This window comes from Vanessa cardui, chromosome 13, assembly GCF_905220365.1.
Source record: "Vanessa cardui chromosome 13, ilVanCard2.1, whole genome shotgun sequence".
NCBI classification, from domain to species: domain Eukaryota; kingdom Metazoa; phylum Arthropoda; class Insecta; order Lepidoptera; family Nymphalidae; genus Vanessa; species Vanessa cardui.
The window spans coordinates 3,631,162-3,656,613 of record NC_061135.1 but is presented as its reverse complement, the minus strand read 5'-3'; the positions used below and the strand labels follow the sequence as shown (position 1 = coordinate 3,656,613).

At 31.8% G+C, this 25,452-nt stretch overlaps 1 protein-coding gene across 1 annotated transcript in view; it reads left to right on the top strand.

The window, feature by feature from the left end:
* The window catches only part of LOC124534873 (lachesin-like), a 96,351-nt gene that overhangs the window by 57,351 nt on the left and 13,548 nt on the right, over window positions 1–25,452 (top strand). Inside the window, exons 4-6 of the mRNA XM_047110916.1 lie at window positions 9,185–9,358; window positions 18,492–18,620; window positions 21,064–21,202. Of these exons, the coding sequence (XP_046966872.1) occupies window positions 9,185–9,358; window positions 18,492–18,620; window positions 21,064–21,202 (442 nt within the window). The remainder of the gene's footprint in view (window positions 1–9,184; window positions 9,359–18,491; window positions 18,621–21,063; window positions 21,203–25,452) is intronic.

Genomic DNA, 25,452 nt, shown 5'->3' with positions numbered 1-25,452 from the left:
AATGAATAAATCCTTGTAAATAAAGCCAAGTGGCCATCCACAACCTTTTAATTTCCAAGATTGTTGGCGGTTATTTGTACACAAAATGGACATAAGGGTTAAAATATCTTCAAAAACCAAATTCCATCAGATGACTAAGTTCACAATTAATCTACATACAATAAACTAATACTTATAATGTACCTGAAAAAATTAACAAATAAAAATGACGTCATATAATAACAAGTTTCTCGTTAACATCATTGAGATACACCTTTATAAATTGACTAAGATTATTGTGTGAATATAATACGAATATACACTTAAAGGTACTACAAAATAATTCATACTTCTAATTAGACGTAAATGAAGTTAGTGCTAAGTTAGTACATTCATGCATACACAGACGTTCTGAAAAATAAATAAGTATGTTATACAATCAAATATATAATTATGTATAAAAATTTTAATCTAAAATTCCATCTCAATTAAAAAAATGTTCCTCTTTTTTATTTTAATACAAATATCATACTGATGTACTTTTAAATCGTATTTAAATGGAGATTATCAAATATTGTGCATGTATTAGAATGTGTGCGTGGATATGGGGCACACATTCACACAAATAAAAATCCATACATGAGCTAGATAAATATGATAAATACTTAAGTACATGAGACTTAAGACTTAAGTACATGATAATAAGATTATTATTAATAGGTAATACTTCTAAATATATCCAATAACTTTATGTACAATTAAATACTACTAAAAAAATAAAAATAGTTTAAAAATATATTGATAGAAAGATTTTACATTACGTATTCAATATATTTAATAAAAAGTCGTACAATAAAAATCGGATAAGTATTAAAAATAATATCAAACAAAAGTAAAGTGCGGAGAGTTGGTTTTAATAAATGCATTTTCTAGCAGAAATCTTCAGGTGAAGTATTTCAATGGTAGTACTTGGCATGGAATGTGAAGTACACTAGAGCTACATATCTACGTACAAAAACTGAAATACAAAACGTAATTGATTTAATATTCGTATTACATAATAATAAATGAACAAAAATTTCTAAACGTACATTTCTCATACAGAAAACTTTTCGCTTTTACTTATTTCAACAACATTTCCGAACTTTATAGCGTCACAAATTACTTTTTCTCATTAGAACGATACGTTAACACAGCAAGCGGCGAACTGTTCGGAAACTGATGTATTTCTAGCCTCAAATACCGAAAGTTTGACAATTTACTTTTATTTGTGCCCACGATTTGCATGGCGAAACTCGCGATTCCTTTTCCAATTTCGAACTTGTTCCATATTCGAACGCGACCTGACTCTGTGACTCGATTAGTTTTTTACAGCCATTTTTCTTTGGCCAGTTGGTGTCGAATGGAAATTTCTTTTGAATCTGTGCGAAGTGAGTACGCCTCTCTTATTCTGACTTCTTTTATTAGTTTTGTTTGAATGTTTCTAACTTTTTCAGATGAATTATTGAAAAAACACACGTTTCTTCAGTACCTTAATAAAATACTAGAGTTTCTCATTTCTTTTTTTCGTTTTATTTGAAATATTTTAATTTCTGCTGTTCCGTCACAAAGCAATGGTTACTAAGAATACAGCCAACAATAATTACAACTCAAAATCAATTCATACCATTTGCAATAACTTACAATGATTAATTTAAAATTTACCTTAAAATAAAACAAATTGTAATAAAGAATTAACATTTAAAATAGCTATCGTACAAATCATGACCGCATGGAATGGTGGCAAGAATGCTAGCACCATTTCCTTGCTGAATTGCAATTCCGATCCTCTGGACGATAAAAATGATTTAAATTCCAATCGTACATAATTTACGTTTTAATATAAATAATTCTTATTTAAGTAAATAAAATAAAAACTTGAAATTAATAGTAATTATGTGAGAAATATATATAATAATGAGCCCAGTAATTGGAACGCGCATATCTTAACCGATGATTGCGAGTTCAAACCCAGGCAAGCACTACTGAATTTTTATGCGCTTAGTTTGTGTTTATTATTCATCTCGAGCTCGGTGGCTAAGGAAAACATCGTGAGAAAACCTACATTTATCTAATTTCAATGAAATTTTGCTTCGTGTGAATCCAACAACTATAGACCTTATCCCAGCAGTGGGAAATTTACAGGCTGTACAAGTTGTATTGTAAATTGTTAAATATAAACCAAATAATAAGCCATGTCGTAGGTCTTATAATAGAAAGATTTATAGATTTTTTACAAGAATTCATATTACGTCTTCGTTATAATGAAAACGTGGAGTGTTGATCTTCGTAGCAAACGCTTTCCTTGAGATCTCTATTATTACTGGAATTGTGAAACATTTTTCTACTTTTTGCCGTCTGGCAGTTTATCTGAGATATCAATTCAGATCTAAGTCAACAGGGATTAAAAGGTATCCTGTGATTTTAAATATTCACTTTTAAGACTTGAAAAATAAAACTAGATTTTATAAGATGTCGTTATATAGTTCGTATTTTATTTATTTTTTATTTTATTTATATTTGGGAAACTTACAGTGTGTTATTACATAGAATTAAGGAATTATTACTAAATCATAAACCAATAAAGTTTCCACTTAAAAATAGTACAAATGTTAGAGTATGCGTGTAAAAAAGACAACAGAAAGAGACAAAATTACAATCTACGATTAAAATCAAATCGACTGATTACAAAGTTAAATCAAGAAGTAAAATTACAATAATATTAATGAACATAAATATAAACAATATCATTAAAAATATTTAAATTTGACTTCAACAATTAAACATAACATCATAAATCATCAATTTATGTATGGCCTGTATTTGCTTGATCTTAATAAAATACAAATTTGATTTTTCTATTTTGACGTGTGAGGTAAATGTTGGGCCTGGACAAAGTTGCTTTCGCTAACAAAACAATCAAATCAAATCAAGTTTTATTTTCAAATTAATTTATACAGTAACTAGTTATAGTATATATTTGTATACATTTAAAAATGATTATTTTTAGAAAAAAAAATATATGTATATATTCAAGTTAACTTCACAAATTTTTATTTTGAATAGTCAATATTTAAACACTACCGCCGTTTTGGAAACCAGCCTCTTTCACGGTTTGGTCACATGGTCGAATTTTCATAGTGCTCTTAATGCGCGTACCCTTTAAATGTTATCTTTATTAATACCAATGTCCCAAATTCCCCTTTGACATTTTACGATCGTGTACTGGGTAAGTTTTGAGTATATTCATAAAGAATAGATCACTCAAAATATGTTGAAAAATCTTTATAATATTATTAATGCGATTGTATCTTTGTCTGTCTTTGTATGACATTTTCATGGCTGAACTACTGAACCAAATTTGATGAGATTTGGTATGAATCAAACTTGAATACCGAGTAAGGACGTACGGTCCTTTTTATGCCTGACCCTTGTTGAACAATCTTCAAAACGTGAACATTGTCGCTTTCGAGCGCTGGTATAACATACGACTGTTTATTAACTGTCGATGGAATAAATTCATAAACCACAGAAAACCCATTAAGATTCCCGGTTATGAATATGAATGTTTTTTTGAAACTTCGTATATTATGACAAAAAAATCTTCACCGCCGCGAAATTTCTAACGCCGAATTTTTCGCCGACGACGCGTCGCAAGCTTCACCTTATAAATATTCATGTACAACTCAATCATAGCAACATGCAGTTTTTGAATGTCAATCGAATAATCCCTTTAACCAATACACGAAGGTTTTATTTATACGAGGTATCAAACATGTATCAATCAATCGAGGGGGATTTACATTGAGAAGAATTTAAGCCGTTATCGACAGTATATTGCGAGCGACAGTTTGCCGACGTAATTTGTTTTGAAATATCCTCTCATATAGGGTCAGCTTATGGAATTATCCCATTTAAATATTTCAAAAGCGTAGATACGTTGATCACGTATTCAAATCGGTTTCACTGAAATTTCCAGCCGTATATCCAATACCTATATATTCATTCAAAGATTGTACGTGACTTTTTATTATAAATACATTGTTATATTGTCGAATTCAATATAATATCAAGTTCAATTTGACAGTAATACCAAGTGTTAAAATCCTATAAGTAGAATATTTCATTTTAAATTTCGACACCTCCTACGCATTAGGTCGTAACATGATTTTTTTGCAAATATGAGATTTCGGTACTGTAATGTGTTAAAAGATAAATACTACACATCCATGAAAACCATATTTTTATATTTTCTTTAAATAGTGAGATTTTAACTCCCTATTAGTCTTATCATATTTTAACTACCAAGCATATAGTCGTATCCTCGCTTGCGACGATATGCGTTGATCTATCATAGCGCGCACAAGTGAAACATGCCTCAGTTCCGACGTCGTATAATGTAATAAAATATTTTTTCTAAAAAATAACACCGACTTCAAAGTGATCACTACTTTACTCTTTTTCGAGTTATTTTCTTAAAATATAAATTAAAAGTCCTTATGTAACAAATGGTTATTTGTTGATTTTTTCAAAAAGCGCTGAACTTATTTCAGTCACATTTTGTCATACGACTGAATGCGTTGGAGGTATTGATTTCTGTATTGAAATTTTAATTGCGATTATTTTGAGACATATTTGGCTAATCTGAACCGCTAATATGGAGCACCGCATTAGACAAATGTGACAACGACGCTCTTGCCTATATTTGAACATAAGAGAAGTGATTTTAAATCAACCTATTTTTAGTTATTCTTGCACATTCATTAATGTTTTTTAAAAGTTATTTCCTTTTGGAAAGAAATTGGTGCTATACTAACTAATTTTCTGTCTCCAGTTTTTATCAAAATACGCATATAACATAGAACTGAAAAATAACATTCGGTTAGGAAGATTTAAGAATAAATAGAAATAAATAAATATAATATAATACCCCATTGCTGGGCAAAGGCGTCCTCTCCCCGTTTGGTTTGGGGCTTTTCACACCGCGCTGACATTTCATCCACCACGGGCCGGCTTCCTCATATCACAGTGATATTTTAATAAATAGGTAAATATATATTTTTACATTTCTTTTTGATAGATATTGTAAAAGGTTAAAGGAATATATTATTAATTCGAAAAATCGAATATTAAGCTAAAAATGAAATACAAAACCGGATTAAACGGTTTCACTCTTTACTCAAATTAAATGCAAAAAAAATTATATATTAAAATTAATAATCATTTTTTATATTCCTAGTTTATAACTTCATGTATAAACCAAGAGTTTTTTTTTTCATTTATTTGCGATCGTATTGTGCATGTATGGGTCAAATATTGCATCTGAATTAAAAACGACTTCCATTGTATTGAGCTAAAATTTCGCCTACACTTTTGGTTTAGGTAACAAATAGTTTAAAAAGTACAATCAAATGAAACCATACTAGTTGTTACAGTTTCGTTCGATTGTACTGTATTTGTTAATTTAGATTCAACGACAAGCAACAACATTCTGTAAATTTCCCACTGCTGGGCTCTAAGAACTTGTGCTCTAACCTTCTCCTCAAAGAGAGGAGTCCCTTTGAGAAGCAGGTTGGGAACGTATTCCAACGCTCTGTTCCAATGCTGGTTGGTGGAATACATATGTGGCAGAATTTCTATGAAATTAGACACATGCAGTATTCCTTATGATATTTTCCTTCATCGCCGAGCACGAGATGAATTATAAACGCAAATTAAGCACATGAATATTCAGTTGTGCTTACATGGGTTTGAACCCGAAATCATCGGTTAAGATGCTCGCGTTCTACACTGGGTAACACGTATGTAGCCTTATTTTTTAATATCTAAGGTACCATAAAAGACAATGTGAATACAATTTATTTCGCCATAAAACGAACATAAATATAAATAGGACGAAACGCAAAGAGGTTGGAAATTTTTCATACCGAAACTTTTTGTTGAACATCAACCATCAGAGGAAAAAAGTGAAGTTTTTAGGGTCGCGATAGCAGTTAAAATATTAATACTTTCTCGCAGAAAATAAAGTCATGAGGACCGACGTTTTTACATGAAGTTTAGTCACCAACGTAGATTAATACTTAAGATGATAAATCATTCACAGATTATTAGTATACAAAATATAAAAACACTTGCTCGAAAAGATTTTCAAGATATTCTACCGCTAAACAACAGAACGCAGTATTGTTGTGTTCCAGTTTGAAGGGTGAGTGAGCTAGTGAAACTACAGGCACAAGGGATATAACATCTTAGTTCCCAAGGTTGGTGGCGCATTGATGATGTAAGGAATAGTTAATATTTCTTACAGCGTCATTATCTATGAGTAATGGTGACCACTTAACATCAGGTGCCCCATATGCTCGTCCGCCAACCTATTCCTTAAAAAAAAGACTTAAAATAATTTAACATTATACTTTATATAAAAAACAAAGAAGTCTTCGATGTTATTTCTTTCGGTGAATGTTATGTGAAAGGATTTCATACGATACTAAACTCGCACACGCTTTACAACTAAGCTCGCAATGTATTATGAGCACAAATTAAGCACATGTTAAGTGGCGACTCGGTAGGGCTTACTAAAAAGTTTATGATGGTGACGTCATATATAACGTTAGTGTACATGTATACAATTTCAGTTTTAAATTGCTTGTTTTCATTTTAAATCTACTCGTTCACGCATCATTTATACGATTGAGTTGAAACGTAGTATGTTTTTGGTTATCTCTTTCGATTTCTGGAGTAATACTATCAACGTACAATGCAATAAAATATAATGAAATTTGATATTCGTTATTGATTATATAAAAACGTAACTTTATTATTTTGTAGCATTACCTTGTAAATAATATTATTATATATCTATATCTTTTTAAAAAAGTAATTTCTTAACTTCCTGGCAACTTTTTGAATCTATAATCTAATGGCCTTCCATCCATCCAGTATAAATAAAAATCTAAAAGTATTTTTTAAAAGCTACGCCTAGGGTCCGAACTCAAAACCTACCAACGTTTAACTTAACTACTAGATCACTGGAGCCTTATAATATGTAATATTGCATCAGGATCTATCCAAAGTATATTGCGTCGTAACTCAATCTTGATACTCTAAATCTTAGTATCGGTTACTAAACACTACATATGAAGTTCTAAAGTTTGTCTAATATAATAATAATATATACAGTTATAGTTATACATTAAGAGCATCTATTTAGTAATATATATTTACAATATATATTGACAGCAAAATATCCACAAAGAAAATTCGCAGCCTAACTATGATTTATGTAAATGTTCGTGTGGAACATATGGGTATATATTGTTTTTTTTAACATCATGGGGATCATTTGCTCATGTGGCCGTGACGCCCTAATGGTTGCCCCACCGTAGCAGGCCTCCATGCTTGAAGGGTTCCCGGGGTACAGAAGGGATGTTCTTTATACCTCGGAAACTCTACACCACTGATGACGCTGACGGAGAGGATTGAAGGTGTTATTATATTATTAAAGATGACTTAATTATTAATGAAATCTACGAATTATTCTCATTTCGTCTGTATATACTATATGTGTATTTTGAGCTGAGATGGCCCAGTGGTTAGAACGCATGTATCTTAACGGCTAATTGCGGGTTTCAAACCTAGGCAAGTATGTTCTAATATTTTTGAAATATATGTATTAAATGGGCAGGCGGTCTTGTGCTATCTCTATTTTATTTTTATTTATTGCGTAACCATGATAAGGTTTTATTCAGATGACTTTCAACAGTTGTCATACCACCAAACAGCAATAGACAATAGACAATGTCTGAAGACGTGCTCCGATTTGATTGTGGATGAGGGAGTTTATCTTACTTATGAAATAATGGACAATAAAAAACATCCACATGATCACACATAAATAGTATACTTGGTATTGTTCTTGTTGGTGGAGCTTTTTACAAGCCTGACCGAGTAAGTACGAACCACTCATCAGATACTCAGTACTCAGTATTGTTATGTTCCGGTTTTAAGGATAAGTGAGCCAGTATAACTACAGGCACAAGGTTCATCACATCAATGTAAGGAATAGTGATCTCTTACCATCAGCACCCTATATGCTGGTCCGCCAACATATGCCAAACAAATATGAAAAATAGTACTTAAGCACCCAAATCTTACTAATAATTCACTGCCCGCCGTTTTACTGTTTAACACAAAATTAATTAGAATAGATATCCTGTTTGACATATGAATTTCACTCGAAATCGAGTTTCAAAAAATAATACTTAACAAATAACTACAGCGATGCAACAAGTAGCCGAATATAACAAAATTTCAAAGGTTTTTCGTTTCTTTTGAATGCCGTGCATGAAAACTTTAATAGGATTTGCTTTTTCCGGTGTTTTGTATCGTTATTATAATATAAAACGTTGAAATGAAAACCGATCCTTTTCGTGAGCTAATACGAAACCGGATTTCGTAAAATCATTGAATAAAAATAAGAATATTCTTTTATTTATATTCAAATAAAATAAAGAAACTTAAATAAAATGTAAAGGATTAGGAAAGTGGTAATAAAATACGTAACATTATTATAAATCTATTTTTCCCAATCAGATTTCCATTAAACTAATTTATTATAATTCTCATCGAATTTAACCGTCTGGGCAGGTACCACCAACTTATCAGTTATTCTACCGCCAAATAACAGTACTCATTATTGTTGTGTTCCGGTTTGAAGGGTGAGTGAGCCAGTGTAACTACAGGCACAAGGGACACAACATCTTAGTTCCCAAAGTTGGTGGCACATTGACGACGTAAGGAATAGTTAATATTTTTTACAACTACATTGTTTATGGGTGATGGTGACCACTTACCATCAGGTGGCCCGTATGTCCGCCAACCTTTACCATAAAATAAAAATTAAGCTTAACTTGACTTTATTTCATATTCATGTTAAATAACAGATTTTAATCAAAATTTATTTCATCCTACGTCTAAATAAAGCAGAGAATGCAAAATTTACAGAAAACGAATTAAGGAAAAAAAGCTACATAAGTATATGAATTCTTTTAGATAATTTTTATTTGCCATTTTCAAATCAATTTATAAAAGTTAGTATTTTATATTAGATGATACAATAACATTAATACAATACAATCAGATATTAAAAACATATTTTATTCCACAGTGCCACCAGACATAGTCAGTGATGACACATCTGGGGACGTCTCTGTTCAGGAGCTAGAGAACGCCACACTCACTTGTAAGGCGACTGGTCACCCTCCACCAAAAATCACATGGAGGAGAGAAGACCATGAACCCATTCTACTCAAGAAACCTTCGTCGAGAGATTTTGATAAAGGTAAGATTATTTTTATTTTGTTTGCATTTTTATCGGACTAAAGGCCTAAAGGAATATGTTCCAAACCTTCTCCTCAAAGGGAGAGGAGGCTTTTAGCCCAGCAGTTGGAATTTACAGGCTGTTGTTGTTGTTGTAAAGGCCTAATGTCTATAAGCGTTCTTAAATCAATACTTTGTATAGTGTTCCGGTTTGAAGGGCGAGTATGCTAGTGCAATAGCTTAAAGTAATAAGGTCGGTGATGCATTGTCGATGTAAGGAAATGTAAACCATTCCTTACAATTAAAAAAATACTCTCATCTCTCTAAGAAGTTTTACGACAAGCTTATAGTGTAACATAAGCATTATTGTAGCAAGTGGTGAAAACACTGAGATAGGAAACTTGCCTAAGGATTCTATCCACTCAACTCTTCATAGTTTTTTTTTCTGTAATCATTGAGTCTCATTATTACGTTATCTTTTCTTTTAATCATTTTAAGTAAAGAATTAAATTAATCGCTAACTCCCAAAAACATTCTTATCAAGTATATAGCATATATTACGTTTATACACATAATGTTAAATAAAGTTACGAATTTTTTTAATTATAACATTCCATATAATTATACGCAGAAAAATCGCAAATGCCGTGCACTCAAAGGAGCAAAAACATCTATTATATACGTGTGAGATTTACATTTTTCCTAACGTTATAAGCGTTCATAATTTTCCGAGTTCGTATAATGTCTTATATTAATACTTTTAAAATTAAATTTTCATCAGTAGTGGTGTACTCAAAGCGAGGAAGTGCTCGAATCAGAATGGCACTATGGCGTGTAACACTCGATAAGTTATGAAATTTCCTTTCGTGTTCTACTGAAACGTTTTTCTACATTATTCTTTTGCCTCTATTAACTTTATTGAAGATCATAAAATGGCTCATTCGAAACTATTAAACGCTCTTGTGTTTACTCGTGATATATTTCGACAATATAAAATTTATTTTGCTATATAACACTTTCTTAATATGATGTAATTGTTTATAATTGTCCTGCAATAGTAGCCTATCTATGTAAAATGATGATTGTGTTTTTAACCGTTTTTTTAGGGTTCCATAGTCTACTAGGAACCCTTATAGTTTCGTCATATCTGTCCCTGCGTCTGTCCGTCTGTCAGTCCTGGCCCGTTTCTGCACCGATTGCCACGAAAATTGGTGGAGATATGTATACTGATAATTCAAGAATTGCTTTTTTTAAATTATCGAAAAATAATTATTTTTTTGAAATAAAGCGAAAAGTTAATTCGAGAAATAAAAAATTCGACTTACCCCATCGGGTGGGGTATCGTTATTTCCAGTAGCAATAGTGCCTGGCCCACTGCGCTTGCATAAAAATATGTGCTGTCATAATCTAATGTCATGACAATCCAAAAAATTAAATTTCAATTTTAGTGAAAAACATTCCAAATGTACCAATGTTTTGATAAGCAGCGTTCAACAAGCACAAATGGTAAAAAACTCACATATTTGCTCTTTTAAATAACTATATTTACAATTATGGTAGCAAGATTATTTTTGCTTCAAACAAACCATGGAATTTCTTTCTTTTAACATAAACAATATATTATCAAAACGTGGACAGTCAGTCATTGATAAAAAATCAGGAACCGAGTTACAAGCTTCGGACTCAGCTGACTATCCCTTGACAGCAAAACCCAGTACCTCTATACTCAACCAATCCGAGGTGGAGTACTTCGGCGTCATTACTTATACATATATCTGTACTAATATTTAAAATGTAAAACTGTCTATTTGTCTTTATATATAATTTTATGTAATTTGTTATGAAGCAAGCTTGAACTATTTATTTCAACCTGTAAAGCGCAAACGAAGCCGCCTACCAGTAGTTAATAAAATTCAGTACACACCTATACCTTTTGCTTGAAGTAACATTGCATTTATTTATGTATTCAATGCACGATCGAAAAAATATAAAAATCAAAAATCTATAAGAGTTCATTTCATACTTATGCTATTAATGATTTATAGAGAACGTGCTGTGAATTTACTGCAATAGTGCTTAGGTTACACTACACTTTGCTGTGAAACTTCTCAGAGATAGATGAGAATCAATTTTGAATACTTGTATCTTGTATATTTTTTGTAACACATTTTTTCGCTAAAGTTTTTCTTTATTACAGTTAAATAAAAAATAACACAAATTAATATAATTTATGCAGTTCCTAAGGCTTTGTGTTCGTATTTCAATATTGTCTTATTATATTTTTTGTAAAGTATGGCATTATATAAGCATTGGTTCATATGTGTGGGAACATCATTATATCTTGATTAACAAATATACATAATTCCATTATCATACTATTTTTTTTTAATTATTAAAATTTTTTGTCCATCCATAAAATTAGTGTCAATGTAAAAATGTGTTTTATATTCCGCGTTTTGTTCTTTACTGTTCAGGAATAAATATTTATTTATTTAACGGATTAACAAGTTTCCTTAGTGCTAATATCTACAATAAATACATTTTATAACAATTATTTGCCATGGATAATTTAACTCTAGGTTATTAAAAATATAATATAATGTAAAAAAACAATGCAAAACAACTCAAGTTTGATGAATATAACCCTCCGCACTAGTTAAACTTTATCATCATCATGATCATCAGCCTACTGCTGTCATAACTATATGACGGTAGGTAATAAAATATACTATGGTGTACAAAGATATGGGACAGAATTCAAGAAAATAACTAAAGGTATTATTTAGACACAAAAGGAACAAAAAACTATATTGAGTCGACCCCAAATACAGCAATATTGCAAACAATAAATCCTGAGCGCTTTCGAGATGATACAAAAAATAACAATAATTCAACAATACGGCATTCACACTATAATTCGACAAGAAATACACAATATATAACTTGATAGATAGTTATATAACGATTAGCACACGTTATTAAATCTACTTCCCAAGGTCTCGAATCCTCTAATGTGTTCTAAGCTTTACTTGTAGAAGCGAGCAAGGCACAGGTGTGTTCACAAATTGCCGTAAAGATTGGAGCGTGCTTCTTGCCCTTATTTCTATTTTCCGCTCCGTAGGTGGCGTTCGCGTCGCATTTATTAAACGTCTGTTTGCTTATCCCGTTCTGGGTTTGTTGGTAGAGCATAATGGTAGGGAATTCTCATATTTTTTGCCTTACATCTATTACAAGACTGTTTCATACGTGCGTGAAAATAATGTATCAATTTCTTTATACAAAGTCGTACATTTTGGTCTGTATTTCATAACGATTGAGAACAATGGTATCACTTATTTATACTATGAAGTAGAAATATTTAGACTATTGTGGTGTTTGAGTTTTAGTGAGTCAGTGTAACTAAAAGCACTGGAGACATAACATTCCGGATTGGGGCGCATTAGTAACGTAAAATATCTTTAAAATTTTATACGGCACTGATATCTATGGGGCAGTGGTGACCAAATAAAATGAAGTACTCATTTTATAGTTCACCTATGCCATTGAATTAAAAAATAAAATCTTCAAAGGATTGTAGCGTATTGATTACGTAAGAGATCTTTAAATTTGTAATCGACACCGACGTCTATGGCCAGTTGTGACATTTTTTTAATTCAAATATCGAATCAAATAAATATCATCTATTACCATAAAATATAGAACATAACTTCCTCTTTACTTCTAATGTTTTAAATATATCCATTCTGGAGCATACTACCTTGTTCTTCTAGGTATAGTCAGATAGATAGTTAACATTATATTACAAAGCAGATGAAGCATTAGCTTATATTATAACTATCGAAATTTTGACATGTTTATAGTAAATTGAATAAAAGTTCGGAATATTTTGACAGTTTACAATCTCACGAGATAGATAGATAGATCTAACGGTATTTACAATTTTACGGTGATATAGACATCTCTTTACATTGTATGAAAATAATCGATTGCAGTAAAGGTAAATCAGCCGGTCTTTTTATCTGGAATCAATGACATCAACATCACCTTGAATATCTTTGCATCGATTTATTCTAGATAATAAAATATTTTACGTTTCGCTTTTTAAATTGATGTCTTAAAGTACTATTCGCAGGTGTTTTCAAAGCCGAGAAGATTGAAGAAAGTTTCTTGTTGGATTTGTATTTTCAAATACAAAGCTATTGTGCTATTATCTACGAAGTTTACATATATACATATGTCACGCTAAATATTGTTAACAGACGTACGTTGTTATGCTACTTTGATCCGTATATATTTTTAATGTTATATAGATAACATTAAAAATATATACGGATTTGTATAGACAAATAATAAAATTGGATTGTCTGATCGTAATATTATATAACCGCTTCTTTACTAAGTGTATATATGGCATGGCACATATACCAAAATAATATTTTTACAGTTTTTGTCTATCTGTCTGTTTATGTCGTCTTATATCTGGAATTGTTGGACCGATTTTAATGAGATTTTCACGATGGATGACGAGAGGATGGGTGAAGTAATAATAAGTAACTCAGCATACTTTTATTCTGTAATGATGTATAAAAATAATAATAAAGTCACGCTACAATGTCTAAATACTGTCCACCGCTGAATGCCTCCCACCAACCACTTAATGTCACAAAAATAGCCACATTCAGGATTTAAGTTACAGTCAAATCTGCGAACTGAACAATATTATTTTTTCATAAACTCATGACAGATATATAAGACATTATAATACATTCCGCAAATCGCTTTCGGATATTTAAGATCGAGATTTGTTTTGACTTTCTCATTTGTTTTGTATTAGAAATGTATACTCGTATTTATATAAGAGATTTTCTTTATAACATTTTAAAACGTCTTATTTTAATCCTAAGCTTTAAATGGGAAAATAGGCTATCTGATGGTAAGTGGTCACCACTATAGACAATGGTGCTTTCCGCCTTCAACCTTCGGATGCTTGTGCATCTACACTGGCTAAATCATCCTTCAAATATTACACACATTATGTACTGCCTGAATGGGTGGAACCTACCCATGGGTTTGCGTAAAGCCATACAACCAAGATAATCTAAATTAAATTACCTAAACAATAATTTAAACAGAAAGTAATAAATGATAAATTCCCGAAGATATTCAGATATTAATTATAATTTAAACTCGTTCGAAAACGTCTTATTTTTATTTATAAAAAGTAAATAGCTCCGCAATGGTTGGTGGTTGAAAAAAATAGGATTAAAACAGATCTTTCTGAATAACCTAGATCCAGCTTGAAAATAAAGAAAATTCCCGACTTAATCATTCGCTTCGACTGCCGCTGAAATTGAACTTTCATGTCTAGTAAATTGATGAGTCTCAATCTCTCGACAAATGTAAAAACGTAGTCAGATTTCGTTAAAAACGCAATCAATTTCATTATGAAAGTAAACGACTGCTGTATGAAAGTCTTTTAAAAGCATTTATACGTACTTTCGATTTCATCTTTGAATTGTCTTTGATGTTCAGTCCATGTTTATGTAAACTTATTTCAATAATTGTGTTGTATCACACAAACGCGAACTAAAATATTGATTTGAATAAGTTGTTGCACATTACGGTCTTATGAGTCTGGATTTATAATAAGGTAGAAAAGGTAAGGTGTAGAGATGGCAAATTATTATTTTATAAAATTTTCTTTTTTTTGGATTGATGGTAGGTTTGTGTTGTGTTTTTAGGTACAAAAATGTTCAGTCTACTTTCATAACAGATATCATCAAACATCGATATACATATAATAATCAATACATATCATTACACGTAGTAGGTCTTTGTACACTCTCGTCTGGGTAGTCATCAGTTTCTCCCGTCTATACGCCTAGTAATCGAAGTAGGAATAAAGGTAAAAAAAAAATGATTTACGTATTTCATGTGATTTACTACGATATGTCATTTTTTATGGTATAGGTTGGCGGACGAGCATATGGACTAATAGTAAGTGGTCACCGTTACCCATAATAATGCAGTAAGAAATATTAACTATTCCTTAAATCGTCAATGCGCCACTAATCTTGGGAACTACGATATTATGTCCCTCGTAGATGTAGTTACACTGGCTCACTCACACTTCCAACCGGAACACAACACTACTGAGTACTGTTGTTTGGCCGTAGAATAACTGATGAGTGGGTGGTATCTACCCAGACGGGCTTGCATAAAGCCCTACCACCAAGTAAAATCAGTAAGTCATATCTAATGGGACATTATTATAATTAATCTAAATCTTAATTTATAATACAACGCTGTTACACTTATCTACTTATATCCACTTTAATTTGCCGGTAGTCATCGGTTGGCTAAGCCCTTCCGCCTACCATTATAACAAAATAACAAGAAAAATAACATCGGGAGTCCTACAAAATGACGTAACGTTTACAAGGAGATTAATGAGTAATATTGAAAGAATTAATATACTTTTCTTTAGTTTGTCGTCGCATTCCAATTAAAATATCAATAAACCTTCATATTTTCTTTAAAAGAAAAGAGTTGCTTTCAATAATCTTTATTATATATTTATGAAGTAATAAAGTCACAACGTAATTTGATCACTTATTTTAATTACTTTCGAACGTATTAAATATTCCTTGTACCTTGTAATTATATTAATAATTCCGTAATTGAAATGGTCATTACGAATCCTTTGCACGTGCACACTATTCATACCTATACTGAGTACAGGGATGAAGTCATGGTCATACTCAGTCAAGACTTAGTTTTAGTAATAAAACCGTTATTGTTTCTTATGATTATTATTACATAGTATAAAACAAAGTCGCTTACCGCTGTCTCTAGGTATGCTTGGATTTTTAAAACTATGCAACGGATTTTGATACGGCTTAGTATAATTTTTTCTAATATATTATTTTTCGAGAGGAAGGTTTTTGTATACAATACACGAACAATATAGTTAATAAATACTGATAATTTTAGAAGTGGCTAGTTACTGTAATGTCGTAAATAAACAAATTCTGTAGTATATGTTGTATTACATTCTTACGAGGCCGGGGCGGTCGCTAGTGTTATACACATAGGAACTTAAGTGCTTAGTTTTTAACGGTACTATTATTTAATCATATATCAAAATCAAAAATCAAAATCAAAATAAACTTTATTCAAGTAGGCTTTTATAAGCACTTTTGAATCGTCATTTTACAATTAAGTGAAGCTACCACCGGTTCGGAAAGTAGATTCTACCGAGAAGAACCGGCAAGAAACTCAGTAGTTACTCTTTTTTAACATTTAAAAAATACAACGTCATGTTAATTAAATACAATTATTTCAATTAATGTATCCTGCTTGGAAGTCAACTCCACGTTTTTTTATCATCTACTAAATCTTGTATCGAATAATATGCTTTTTCTACCAATGTATTTTTTACAAACGATTTGAATTTACTAAACGGCAAAGTTAAAAATTTCTGCGGAATTTTTATCTATCGATAAAATATATAGGTATTCGATATTTTTATAATAAATTTTTAATAGCAACTGTGAAAGTAGGAACTCTTTTCGGCTATATTATAATATGGCCCAATGTCCTATGTAACTGTAGTTGGGCAGTTACCTTTGAGATGGCAAGGGGATATACGAATCAGTTAGCGGTGTGACCAGCTGTCAACATCGAAAATCGGTTCTGTTGTTCTCAAGATTTGCGTTTAGCAACAATTTCATTGATTCATTTCGTATTTTAGATTTGTATCTAAGCGAACTGACGCTTAGATACAAATCTAAAATACGGAAGATTAATTTAAATTTATAGATACTGATCTATAAATTAAAATTAATCTTGTAGTCGAAGATTTATATGTCCTCACAAGTGGCTACGTAAATAAAGTTTGTCATCATTAAGTATGTCTCGACTTGACATAGTTTAATAGATAGTTTTTTTTTATGATCGCTAATCCTCACCACAAGCAACGTTGAATCAGAAACCTATTCAAGTTAATTCCTTACAAGTATCTTTTCTATACAAAATCCTTTTTATATTTGAATAATAACGTTGAAAATATACAGAAAAAAATGATCAACAATCGAAAGCGTGAATATATTGATAGCTTTTATTTCGTATAGAAAGGCAGACTGGCACATACGAGTAGGCCACTCGATGGTAAGTGGTCATCAGTACGCCACAAAGCTTGAAAACTAAGATTGTATGTCCCTTGTGTCTAGTTATACTGGCTCAATCTTCAGATCTGACACAACATACCTAGTATTCTTGCTTGACAGTATTTATATGGTGAGTGGATGCTACCTACCCAGGCGAGCGTATACAAAGCCCTACCACTAAGTTGACGCTATGTATAAAGTTGACCTCATTTTCGTTTACCCTGTATTTAATCGGTGCTTCAGTATAACATTACCCAAATCATTTATATACATAAAAGCACATGTATATTTATGTAGCTATCTTCTTTCGAAAATCAAATCACAGTTGTCAGATAGAGATAGATAGATATCTAACCATTCTCCCTTTAAAACCATTAGTGTACTGAATTAAATAATAATATGAAAATTATTATTAATATAATGAAGTTATTAGACTCTTAACGACATAATTATGATATTGTCTTTCAAGTCGAATAACTGTTATTTCGTTCGGTCCCGACTTAATGAGTTATATACTTGACAAACGAGCCACCTTAATATATAACATGGAGAAAATGAACGCGTCACTTATAATTAATAATGCCATCGTTTATAACATGACTGCGAAGAGTTTGTTTTAATATTATGTAATGTTCACTTATTATAAAAAAAAAAAAAAAGTATTGAAACACTAAAGACCCTACCCGTCTTCGCACGGACGAATATAATGCAATAATAATACTAAATAAAATACAGAATTTGTTTATTTATGCCGTCACATTAGAAACTTCTAAAATTATCAGTGTTTCTTTACTATATTGTACAATCACTCTATCTAATAAAAAAAACCGCATCAAAATCCGTTGCGTAGTTTTAAAGATTCAAGTATATAAAGGTATATAGTGACAGACAAAGCGACTTTGTTTTATATTATGTAATGATGATTATTTTCTAGATAAATTACTATTTAATAATGTGAAGAAATATATAATGAAAAATTGTTCGCAGTTGAAAGTTACGTGGGCAGTTCAATGCCTCTATGGCGTGTGGACCGGCGGCAGATGGGTGCATTCCTCTGCATCGCTTCCAACGACGTACCACCAGCTGTCAGCAAAAGGATTACGTTAAACGTTAACTGTAAGTACAGCGCTTAAATCGCTTTATTATTTAAGTTGATGAAGTTATTTGTCGTTCAGTAGCAAATTTAACATAAGCGCAATATTACTATGTTATATTATCATCTGGATATAAATGTGTACCTACCTATATGTGTATGTACCTAGTTATATCTAACTAGGTAGCTGTGTAAAAGCCGAGATGGCCTAGTGGTTAGAATGCATACATCTTAATTGACGATGGCGGGTTCAAACCCTGGTAACAACTGGTTCAAAAGGTAAGCACCATTGAATTTTTATATTCTTAAATTGAAATTATAATTCGTATTGGTGAAGGAAAACATGACCTGGAAACTTGCACGTGTTTAGACATATTATCCAACATTGAAGAAGCGTGGTGATTTGGTTTGGAAGGTTAGGTTGGGTTAGCCCAGCAGTGGGAAATTTACAGGCTGTTACAGTTAAATTGGTTCTTGGGATTTTATGTAATCATGAAATAGGGTTAATCCTTGTTTTCGATACGGAACGTACAAATAAACATCACCCATAAAACATACAATGGACAATTTTTATTTTCTCAGAAGTATTAATGTGTACATTGACAGAATATATATCAAATGAGATCGTATGGACACAAAGAGATGAACAGTTTCACGCTGGAAGGCTTCCAGGACCGTGACGGGCGGGTCGGGTGAACGGATTATGGCGTTATTCATAATAAACGATTTTCACATACGGCGAATGCGAAAAATCACGTCCAGCAGAACTCATCCTCTAAATAAATTTATATTTTAAAATAATCGTTTATTCTTTTATTTTAGATTTGTTCTATTTTTAAAAATTACCAATGTTTCATTTAATTTTTGTTCTGTGATGTCGTGTTTTTGTTAAATAAAAAGTGAAATAGTAACGTCCTGGAAATCATTGACTCCTTTTGAGGAAAACGAACAACATCGCTTCTTAGTAGATTTGCATCCGAAACTTCAGGGTTCCTTACAATATTTTCGTACACCGTGAGCTTAATGTGTTTTACTATAAACACGAATTAAGCACATGAAAACTCACTAGTGCTTGCCTTGGTTTCAACCAACAATTATTATTTTTTAACCCATGGGCCATCTCGGTTGTTCTTACAAGTCAAGTCAATATCAAAATAAATTATACTCAATGAAAAGTACCCATTTAGTATAATCAATGAACAACATTCAATATTCGAGTTTTATTCGCATAGTTAAAAGCTTTCAATAGGATTATTTATGAATTCTTATTATGGATAACATTTAAAAAAAAATATTTTTAAATGTACACTGTTCGATTGAAAAATGAGTGTTTTCGAATACGCTCCCGATAGTCATAAAATTATATGTAAGTTGGAAGGCTGTATTTTGAAAATTCAACGTTATTTCCATCACATTTTCCTGAACCGTAGTTCATTTATACCTCTAGTTCCGTATCTAGGAATGTGAGCTGGCGACCTGCCAATGACGTACTCATGTGTCACTCCGGAATAGAAATCTCTGAGTGCAGTTTACAGCGACAAATTATGTTGAAGTTACAATTTAAGAAAAACATCTTTAAAGAAAACGAAGTTTTATAACAATCGGTTTTGTATAAGCACTAGCTGCTAACGCGGTTTCAGTCCCTTCAAAACTTCCTGGTCAGCTATGACTAGTAGCATTATATTAAATAGTCTGTACCTACCTTAAGAATTGGGAAATCATATGAAAAAATATGTATTAAAAATTCCGCCCGTGGTTTCTGAGATAAGGTCGTTCAAACAAACTTATTCTATAGCTATATTTTGTCAATACAGATATATTTAATAAATAAATAATAAGTTTTCTTGTAGCATAAGTAAGTGTATTATGTATACCACTACCACTGCATTTATATTAGGTATTAATTTACTAATTACTATTACACTTCGATTTTCATCCTTTAATTATTCCCTTCAAATTGAATACATCCAGAAACAATTATAATATATTTTAAACTCGGGAAATCGGCTAATGAGTCGAGATGGCCCAGTGGTTAGAACGCGTGCATCTTAACCGATGACTGCGGGTTCAAACCCAGGCAAGCAACGCTGATTCATGTGCTTAATTTGTCTTTATAATTCATCTTGTGCTCAGCGCTGAAGGAAAACATCGTGAGGAAACCTGCATGTGACAAATTTTATAGAAATTCTGCCACATGTGTATTCCACCAACCCGCATTGGAACAGCGTGGTGGAATGTCTTCCAAAAACCTTCTCCTTAAAAGGAGAGGAGGCCTTTAGCCCAGCAGTGGGAATTTACAGGCTGTTGTTGTTGTTGTTGAATCGGCTCAGTGGTGAGACTACACGAAGGTACAATCGCTAATAAATATCCAAGTGTTTTATTTCAGTAATTAATTCGTCTTGTGCTCATACAAACAGTTATAAACATAAAACATATACAAATATGTTAATGTCGCTTTTGTTACAGTTGCACCGACAGTCAAAGTGCCAAATCAATTGCTCGGTGCGCCGCTGGGCACGGACGTCAAACTCAAGTGCTACGTGGAGGCCTATCCTAACACTATCAACTACTGGATCAAGAATAGAGGAGAAATGTTATTGGATGGGTGAGTTAATAATAAATATATATTGGATAACATCAACACATCACTCTGATTCCAATGTAAGTAGCTAAAGCACCTTTGTTATGGAAAATCACAAGTAACGATAGTACCACAATTACCCAGACCTAAGAGAATATAGAAAACTAATGAATGAAAAACTAATCTATATCGATTCGATCAGGAATAGATCCGGGACCTCAGAGTGGCGAATCCATGAAAGTCAGTGTAGTCAAAGGTCGTCAAAGTTATTATTCACCTATCCATATCTTATATATTAATAGCCGATTTTTTGTCCCAGTTTTTATGGGGTGATTATAGTTGCACATAAAAGATCGGTTAAGGTCTCATTTTAAAGAGCTTCGTAGATGTATAGAAAATTAAATAGGATTCTTGGTTGCAATTTACTAAATCGTAGCAATTTAACAAATAATTCATTGTAAATAGGGGGTACTTGCTATTTATAAAGCGGTAATACAGCTGTATAACAAACATTTGAAAGGGAGGAAAAAATATACTTGCTAGTTAAAGAGCGGTAATACGGCTGTATAAGAAAAAAATGAAAAACGTAAACAAATAAAAGTAAATTGTTATCAACAAACTTCAATTCTAACAGAAGAGAAGTTTCGCGTGAGACCCATTAGTTCTATCGAAAGACTAATTCAGACAAACATAATCCTGGAAATAAATGTTACTAATTAATTACGAAAAGATTATTTTATTAAAAAATATTTTATAAATTAAGCTATATAGACTAATAATGATAATGGAAGTCGAATTAAGATAATCCTTATAATAAATAAAATTTTAAACATAATTATTTGGTTAAATTAAATATTATGAAACTTTAGCTATTAATTGAAAAGGTTATCGAGCTGGTTCCTGTGAAAAGCTTAAAACGATACGAATCAGAAATCCAAAATCTAGTTTCAATCGTGATGATATCCAGATATTTCATAAATCAATTATAAATACCTGCGCTCAATCCAATCCGTAAGGTGAATGAACCCGACGCCTATTCTAATTACAAATTTTCACTTCATCGATATTGAATCGAAATATAACTGGAATCGTATCGCTTTTGTATAAATAAGTTGAGTAGTAAGTAGCCCCCAGTTGCGATTCAGCGAAGTAGCCAAGATAGCCCAGAGGTTAGAACGCGTACATCTTTATCAATGATTGTGGGCTAAGATGCAAGCACCACTAAATTGGCATGTGCTTATTTACTGTCTCGGTTGTGAAATATAGTATCGTGATGAAACCTCCATGTGACAACCGACCCTCAAAATTTTAGATTTGATCCTATGACCATTTATTATAAATCACGATTTACCTCTACTGCTTTTCTTGACGATATATAAAAAAATCTATTAGAAAAAAACAAACTATTTAATCGTAAAGTATTTTAACATTTCAGTGTCATTGTTTTGTTGACCCTTAATTCCGAAGACACAGATAAAGATCGTGGATGGATACAAATAGAATTGAGTGGGTGAATTTTCTAGATCATTGAGAAGGTTGGTCACCAGCAATCACATCCACGCAGCGTAATTGGGAGGAAAATTTCCACTAGACTAATACTGAATGGTCCGTAGCAAGCGTAGCAACCGTAGCAATCGTAGCAAGCAACTTGAAATCTTTACACTGAATAAAATTCTTGTATCGGAGATTGGAAACTAAGCCATATATCAATATACTGTGAGCGTGTATTCCAGTTGTATAATTTATATAAAATAAATATGAATGTTATGTAAATTATAGTCATATATCATTCTGTTTTTTCTTTATATCATTAAATATAACTAGTAAGAATATCGTATGATTAAAATAAAAGAATAAGCTCCCAAGTACGTTGTTCTATGAATTATTTCTATTAATTAGATACGAGAAATTTTATTAATATTAAAACAATGGGTATTTCTTAGTTCTTTTAATATACAAATAGAACAAAACAAAGTCACTTTCTATACTTGTCTATATCATCGGTAATTACTATAGTCCTCAACGGAATTGAATGATGCGGAATTCATAAAATAGTGATAAACGAGCAAGGTTTGTATCTTGTATATGTTTTGACGATTTCCGTGGTCGAGTGGTGTGTTCACCGTTTTTCATGGTTACGCCACTCCAAGGTCCCGGGTTCGATTCCCGACCGAGTCGGTGTAAACTATCATTTACACACACACACACACACACACACTCACACTAACACACACACACACGCACACACTCACACACACACACACGCACGCACACACACACACACACGCACGCACACACACACACACACACACACACACACACACACACACATACACGGAAATTCGCAGATGCGCGCACACATACAACAAAGTCACGAACATAAATTACTTTTCATTTTATTTGTCTTTATTTCATAATTTACAATGTCTATATCATGTTCGGTCTTTTTCATATTACATGTAATTTTATATAACAAATTGTTGATATCCTAGAGGTGGAGCCAGGAGACCCTTAGCACAGGGCAACCTAGTTTGGGCTCCTGTCTCCCACACATTATTGTACTTACTATTAAGATACGTTTAAACTGTAACATATGTAATGTGGGAGAGAATAAATAAATTATTATTATTATTATTTATGTTTCTCTTCTGTTTTTTCTCCCTTTTAGAGGGGTAGTGGAACTGATACACGAGCCTAAGCCAAGTGTATCGGCCTTTAAATTAAGGATCTGATAATGCTAAGAACTTACGAGTGAGACGGCAAGTGTTGAGGATAACTGCTTTCTGAATGAGTCTGATGGTGGATGAGGGCATTTGCAGGGCATTTAGGTTATTCGATAGAGTTTTCGGGACAACGCCCGTTGTAGATATTACAATGGGCAAGATTTTTATGTTATCTACTTGCCATTGCCTTTTAATCTCATTAGCCAGTTCTAAGTATTTTGTTATCTTTTCAGTGTATGTATTAAGGAGATTGTGTGTGTTGCATACTGCTATGTCTATAATAATTACTATATTTTTATTTTTATCTATTACTGTAATGTCCGGTCTGTTATAATGTATTGTCTTATCTGTAATTATAGTTCTATCCCATTATTATTATTATTATTATTTAGTTTTGTATATTGTCTTGGGTCTGGGTGTTTGTGGATTTTCCATGACACACGCTTTAGCTACTACCGGATCAAAGTAATATATGTGATGTTGATGTCGTCTCATGTTAAATTTGTAAATATTCTATGCAAAATTAGTAAATAGTTAACTTTGTCTGAATCTTAGGAGTTATATAAAATAATATACTAGAAAATTATATGTTTTAAAAAGCCTATCGAGAAGCAGACAGTATGTGTTTAACTATTATAATTATTGTTAGCTATTACAATATAGTGAAACTTTTAGGTTCTGCTGAAACTATTACCTTCAATTGATTGTTAATCCTTATTAATGCGAATAAAATACGCTTTGGGCATTTTATACATTCAAATTGTCATTTACATTATATCGAGTCTATATTTCATAATATCTCAGCGTCTTCAAATTATGTGCTATGAAGAAAAAACATTATTCATATATTTCGTTTATAACGTACTCTAAAAAGCTGACTCGATATCGCCCACGTTTTAGAGAGCAGTCGTCAGGTGTTATATAAATAAAAGTCTATGTCCTGCCTTGGGGTTCAAATTATAACTATTGGGACACTGAAAGACAGAGCTACTTTCGCATGTATAATGTTATATATTTTTGAAATACCTATCTAAATGTATGTATGTAAATTGAGTGAAGTCAGGGTGGATTACTTGTATAAAATAAACAATACGTCATTCAATAATTGTTTAATATTGATTAATACAACATTGTAATCAGCGTTAAGTGTCATACGATATTATTATTAAAAATTACAAAAATAACACACCTTAATTCTGAAATAAAATTTACACCAATAACAAAATAAATGATATCATGTGTAAAATTTTATTTAAAAAATCATGATTCATGTTTTTATAAAAGCCTTATACAATTTATAAAGGTGTATTTGTACATGCGCTATTGTACGCTTTCTTTAATATCGCGTTACATTCAAAACGACATTCGAATAAGCCAAAATACACGCTCGACGCGGATTACAGTTACAAGTTAAATTTCCTCTTAGCTTGATATCACTGTTTATTTATTCAACTCTTTGTTCCGTTTCCGAACGGACGGTCGAAATGATTTATATTACGGTTTTGTTATTGAAGTTAAAACTTTTTTAGAGATACTCTTTTCATATTATAT